The sequence below is a fragment of the Macadamia integrifolia genome, chromosome 14 (genome assembly GCF_013358625.1).
Source record: "Macadamia integrifolia cultivar HAES 741 chromosome 14, SCU_Mint_v3, whole genome shotgun sequence".
NCBI classification, from domain to species: domain Eukaryota; kingdom Viridiplantae; phylum Streptophyta; class Magnoliopsida; order Proteales; family Proteaceae; genus Macadamia; species Macadamia integrifolia.
Genome location: NC_056570.1, coordinates 23292727 through 23299413, shown reverse-complemented (window position 1 = coordinate 23299413; position 6687 = coordinate 23292727). Strand labels below are relative to the sequence as shown.

General features: G+C 36.9%; 1 protein-coding gene across 1 annotated transcript; it reads right to left on the bottom strand.

Moving 5' to 3' along the window:
- Positions 1–2290: 2290 nt before the first annotated feature.
- Positions 2291–3878, bottom strand: LOC122060736 (O-acetylstemmadenine oxidase-like). The gene has a single exon (XM_042623841.1). The coding sequence runs from the start codon at positions 3842–3844 to the stop codon at positions 2291–2293; it is 1554 nt and encodes a 517-aa protein (XP_042479775.1). The 5' UTR covers positions 3845–3878.
- Between the last annotated feature and the right edge of the window lie 2809 nt (positions 3879–6687).

Sequence of the window (6687 nt, the reverse complement as noted above, 5' to 3'; positions counted from 1 at the left end):
AAAATTGTAGAAGCACTCTTAGCACTGAAACATTACATAAGACGGATTTGTACAGTGCCAAACGTGAGAGTGGTGATTCAGTTCTAATTCCTATCATCATAATGTGTCACGATCAAGGTTTGAGAAGATGGAATCGGGTTGAGGCTAATACCAATTCAACCCCAATCCAAATCGACCTGAATAGGACAAAAATATCTCTGGGTTCAATTTAGAAAAACATCTTTACAATAGTTCACCCTTTGTTTGTAATTAAATCAGGATTAATCAAAGCCAAAACCATTATTAATTCCATCCAATTCCTCAAACCATGGTCTTCACGATCAATTGGACTTAGACCATCCATACTCGCCCTGACACTTAATTCAATCAAACTCGGTAAACTTAAAAACAGAGGTTTAGTCTGAGTTAGACATACTGAGTCCAATAATTCCGATCCAATTTTTAAAACTGTGAGCTCTGAGAGCGTCTTGGATTCGGATTGGGCTGGCGTTAATTCAATCAAACTCAGTAAACTTAAAAACAGAGGTTTAGTCTGAGTTAGATATACTGAGTCCAATAATTCCGATCCAATTTTTAACACTGTGAGCTCTGAGAGCGTCTTGGATTCGGATAGGGCTGGCGTTAATTCAATCAAACTCAGTAAACTTAAAAACAGAGGTTTAGTCTGAGTTAGATATACTGAGTCCAATAATTCCGATCCAATTTTTAACACTGTGAGCTCTGAGAGCGTCTTGGATTCGGATAGGGCTGGCGTTAATTCAATCAAACTCAGTAAACTTAAAAACAGAGGTTTAGTCTGAGTTAGATATACTGAGTCCAATAATTCCGATCCAATTTTTAAAACTGTGAGCTCTGAGAGCGTCTTGGATTCGGATTGGGCTGGCGTGCCATGTCAGATTTTGCCACCCTAATAGCTATACCAGTAATTAACTACCATTTCAAATTAAAAAAAGTCTCCAATGCATGTGAAAGAAGTGAAGGCTTTGAACTTAAATTATATTCTACGAAAAATTAATTAATTAATTAACATGGAAATACGTAATATAAGGTGAGCATATATCTATCAAATGTTTGAATTCAACACGTGCACCTCCACAATTTAATAAGATTGATTAGCCCCATAAACCCTTAAAATATCCACTAAGACAACTATGGAAGGTTTATTTAATCAATCCTGTTCAGGTCTTGCCACACGTTAGGCTCTGCTCCCAGTAATTTTTTAGTTTTTCTACCATATGAAAAGTCTCCTACAGAAGTCAAGAATATATAAAAGAATTGAAGATTTGAAAGGGATGATTAGGACGAATTGGGAATTATGTGGATAGGTGTATGGTCTCATGTTTGATTCTCTATCTATGCATTTGCGATTTAAGTGGAGACCGTGGTGGTGGGTTGCTATGCTAGTCTTCTCGAAGATTAGTCGAGGTACGCCTAAACTAGCCCGGATACCATGGTGAACAAAAAAAAAATACATTATAAGTGATTAACATGGGATATATAATTTTCTTTTTCAAAAATAAATTATGTGTTAAGATCAATTACAACGACCAAGTTCAAGAGCATTCCAAAGAATAATGGTGACATGTCCATCCATTTACATAGAAAATGAACATAGAAGAAGTTACAAAAGAAGCTAGAAAAGAAGCAGAGGAGTTTTCAGTCCTTAAAACATTCTCAACAATAGAAGATAGTAATTTAAGCTACAAATGTCATGAACATAAGCTTAAATTTCCCATGGAGGAAAAGATGCACTTTGATGCATTCCACAAGATCAGCACAATCAAAATCCACCACTATGCTCTGAATACCCAACTCCAAAGTTTACTGAAGATCCATTCTCAAGACAGCACATTCAGCTAAAAAGGCAGATCCGGGGCTATCTCTGTTTTTTTGGCTAAAAATTCATTTGTATTAAAATGAAAAGGAAAAATAGGAATGTATAGGTTGGGTCGAAAAAATAAGAATGTGTTTCAGTAAGATTGCCTATGTCCATGATGGATGAAATATGTTTCATTATCAATGAAGAACAGGGTTCAGTCGCTCATCCTCATACCTTTTTCAGATTGATTACAAAGAAAGAACCCTCATTACAAATTTATAACAAAACTCCATACATGTAGTTCACCAAAATAATCATGTAGCCCTAAAAAAATGCAAGTGACCGAATACAAGACATTATACCCAACAAATTTATTCAATAAAAGTTTAATAAAATTGAATGGTACATACTGAATAAATTAATGACACCATTTCCCTTTATGTAAACAAGAACCATGTAACAAAGTAACCACTAAAAGTTCAAAGGTGGAATGCTTTGTTCATCCCAAAAGAAATTGGTTGGATCAACCATGCTCTTCACAGATGCTAATCTCTTGAAGTTGTTCTTGAAATAGCTATTTCCCCAAACACTAGCTTTTCTGTAACTTGTATTACGCATATCGCTACTACCCAAATCAAGATCCCTATAGTTGAGATATGCAGACCTTGGATGCTTGGAAACATAAGGGGTCATGAACTTATAGATCTTTCTCATCCTTTGTAAATGCTCTTTGGTTGTGTTAGTGCTTCCATCTTGCCAGTACATATAGTATTGAATATTGTACAAGTTGCCAGCTCTATGTGGGAAGGGTGTTTCAGTATCTGAGATCTGACTCATCCTTCCCCCTAGAGGATCCATGATCACCACAGGACTAATATTTCCTTGCAAAAGCTCATTCCAAATCTTTTCCAACCCAGTTTCAGAAATGGGTTCTTGCAAAAAATCAGACTTGGCCTTGTAAAAGATCTTGGACTGTAAAGTCCTGTTCAGAAGAACATCAATAGACTCTCCATTAGTAAAGCCAGCAAAATATAAAGTAGAATTGATCCAACTCATCTCAGTGCAGTCCTTGGCTTCCAAACCCAGCTCAGGGAAGCTGTTATTCATCAAAGGGAGGAGTTCCTTAACTCTTCCAAGGAACAGAGACTGAAAAGTAACTAGGATTGTGCTTTCCTCTTTTGTGGCCCCATTTGCCACTATTGCTATGGCCCTTATAAGGAGGTCTTCATTGAACATATAAGCTAACTGCTGCCATCTACTTACAAGTTTGGTTGCACCTTGTTGTAGTGTTCTTTGGACTGTAAAGACAGTAACAGTAGGTGGAACAGGAACCAATTTGATCTTCCATGAGACTATGATTCCAAAGCTGGCACCTCCTCCTCCTCTAATAGCCCAAAATAGATCTTCACCCATTGATGTTCTGTTAAGGATTCTCCCATTAACATCCACAATGTAAGCATCAATGATATTATCAGCTGCAAGACCATATTTTCTCATCAAGGTCCCTATGCCACCTCCACTGATGTGCCCACCAACACCTACTGTGGAACAAAGCCCTGCAGGGAAGCCAAGAGTATTGCTTTTATTTGCAATGTGATAATAAACTTCCCCGAGAGTTGAACCAGCCTGAACCCAAGCTGTTTTTTCTACTGTATCCACTGTGATTAATCGAAAATTGCGAAGATCAACGATGATGAACGGGACATCAGATCGATAAGATAAACCTTCGTAGTCGTGCCCTCCACTTCGGACTTTGATCTGCAATCCATTTTTTCTAGAACATATAACTGCTGCTTGGATATGGGAATCAATAGTGGGTGTGATTATAAACAAAGGTTTAGGGCTTTTAGATGATAGGAATCTGAGGTTCTGTATTGTAGAATTCAAGATAGGGGTAAAGGAAGAGTTGGTTGGACTATAGAGAACTTTAGAGATTGAGTTGGTGGCTCCAGAATGAGATGAGACACAATTGAGGAATTGCTCGGAGGTTGAATTAGAAGTTGCTGAAGAAACTGATAAGGACATGAATGCAGGAAGAAGTACTATAAGGATTGCTGAGCCAAAGGGATCCATCTTCTCTATGGTTGTTTAGGTTACTTACAAGTATTTGGTATTGGGTATGGACCTTTTATATTGGTTGATCTCCATTGTCTTGATTGGTTTTTTATTATTATAATTGAGTTCCTGGAAATTTACAAAGTCTTCATTAATAATATAAACAGAAAATATTTTCTACCAAAAAAAAAAAAAGAAAATTTCTTAGTTGACTTCATTTATTTCATTATCTGCTGCTCCAATCAATTTGTACACAAGCTCTTTCTCTCTCTCTCTCTCTCTCATCAAATAGAAGACTATTCAATCATGTGGCGTACAAATTTGACTTGCCTATCTGGTGTTTTTGTATTTCCGTTTGGAAATGGATGTATAAAATCATAAAAATGTGTTCTTATTGATATTTCATGGAAACTAATTACTCAAATAATCAGTTAGAGGGGGAGATCTCTGATCATATTTTTTTTTATATTTCTTGAAGGGGTAGATGTAGCGACACTCCTATTTCTAATGATTCTTGTCTGTCAGCCAGGTGGTTGGAGATTGGAAGAAATTTAAATTAGCACAATCTATGGACATTAGACAGATGAAATGAGACGTGCTTTAAATAATTAATGAACTATTGTGGGAACATGGTATGCCTTCGTCGGGGTGTTCAAATAGCGTACTGTTTTTTTTTTCTTTTTTTTATTCAAACAAATAAAAGATAGATTAGATAATCCTATAGCTATTACATAATACTTTCAGTTGATACTGTTTTATAGACAATACTTCTTTGGTTAGACTTTTAGGCCCTCCATATGCTTAGGATTAGTTATTATACAAAAGTTTGGGTGAGTGGTGGTTCTCCAGCTCTAGACATACTACTAGCATGGTTCTAGGCTAAGAATTAACTACAAAATCATGATTGTTTTGCAGCAGCCATCCAATCTTTCACATCGCTCCACACCTGGTCTATCTCTTTCCGTCTTGCTCGTGTCTTAGTTAACCCTTGTATCAGTCCTAAAGCCTCCGTCTTACCATCCTTTCCTATCATACAAAAATCAGACTCCATTAGTATGCATTTTCCAGATGAAACAATACTTAGAGCCCATGCAGATTTAGTCCCCCCCTTTGTCCTTGACACTTGTGATGATAATTCTGTTTGTGTCGGTGATGGTGTCTGGTTCCAAAGTCACCATTGTTTGCATCCGATCAGAAAGTGGTTTAGGTTCCGTCTCGGTCATTCTAACAGCGATCCATAATTCAATCTGTTTGACCATTTGGAGTGCACTTGGTTTCTGTTCACAAAAGGTGAGTAATTCCTGTGCCTCCAAATAAAATAGCTTGTGATCATAAAGATTGAAAAGAACCATGATTGATCATTTTTGGGTAAAAAGCCCGAGTTGAAACAGAACATTACCAATTTCCTAATATCTGATACCAGAATCTTGTCTGGTTTGAAACCCAAGGGTCCCATGGCCCAAGCCCGCTTGGCAAATTCGCACTCAAAAAGCACATGGTAGACAATTTCCTGATTATTATTACAACTGCCACAAGTGATGTCCAAATCCACCCATTTGGATAAAATTTCCTTAGTGGGTAACCCGTTGTTAATGGTTCTCCAAAGGAAAATTTTAAATTTAGGGTGGATTTTGATCTTCTAAAAAAATTTCCACCATTTAGCACATGGACTAGTACACCTGCATCTATGGGGTTGTTCATTGGAAATGGAAAGGGAACTGTTTTTAAGGAATCTTGTAGCTAAACCTGTTTTAAAGGTCCCCTCTTTCAATAGGGAACACCACCATTAGTCCCTCTCTCGCGAGCATGGAATCTTTGCAATGATCACCACAAAGTGGGGTGGTAGTGTTGAGTTTAATAAAGCCGTATTCCATTGCCTATTGGTCAAGGTATCACTAACTATTTCAATAGGAGGGTCCCTCACTTTGAAACATGCCAGATCCAGTGACATGTTGTCTTTCTGGACCCAAGGGTCATCCCAAAAGACAGTTTATCCTCCATTACCAATTCTTTTGATTACCATCTTTTTCAACCAAGCAATGATTTTACAAATGCTGTTCCAGCAAAAAGAACCACAAGCTCTCACTATTTTGTGGTAAAAAATGGATCAATTATGGAAGTACTTGGCTTTGAGAATCTTGGTCCAAAGGCAATTTTCATTTGTTATTAATCTCCATCCTAGTTTAAGGAGGAGGGCCAAATTGTGGGTTTCTGAATCACTAATTCCAAGACCTCCTCTTATCTTGGGTTGGCCGATTGTATTCCATCTGATCATAGCGTACTGTTTTGACTAATTTTCTTGTTACTCAGGATTTTCTTTTTCAAAAAAAATATTTGTATCTCAAATTGTTGTTTTTTTATTGAAGTTTCATTGAAAATGTTGACCTCTATTTTTCTCTTGTTCTTGTTCTTATTCAATCTGGAAATGTATCCTTCGAAAATGTTGGTCTAGCCATATAGTTATCCTCCCATTTTGATAGTGAATGGAGATGGATTTTAAAAATTTTCAATAAAAAAACTTCATGTGATATTCTTGGTAAATTGTCTTTCAAGTTTCAATGCAGTGAATCATATCATATCAAGTGAGAAAGAGATAAAAGAATATGGGCTACCTCCTTGAGCAACATTGAACAAATTTGGAGTCCATTACTGAGGTTTCAATTAAAATCCTTCATGGATGTCTTGTTTGCCTTGATGCAAATAGGAATTGACATCTTGCTCTCTATTGGTTTGCCATTGAAGCCTGCTTTTCATTTTTCTTTATCCTGATTAATATACTTTCTACTCACAAAATAAAAGGGCGGGGGGGGGGG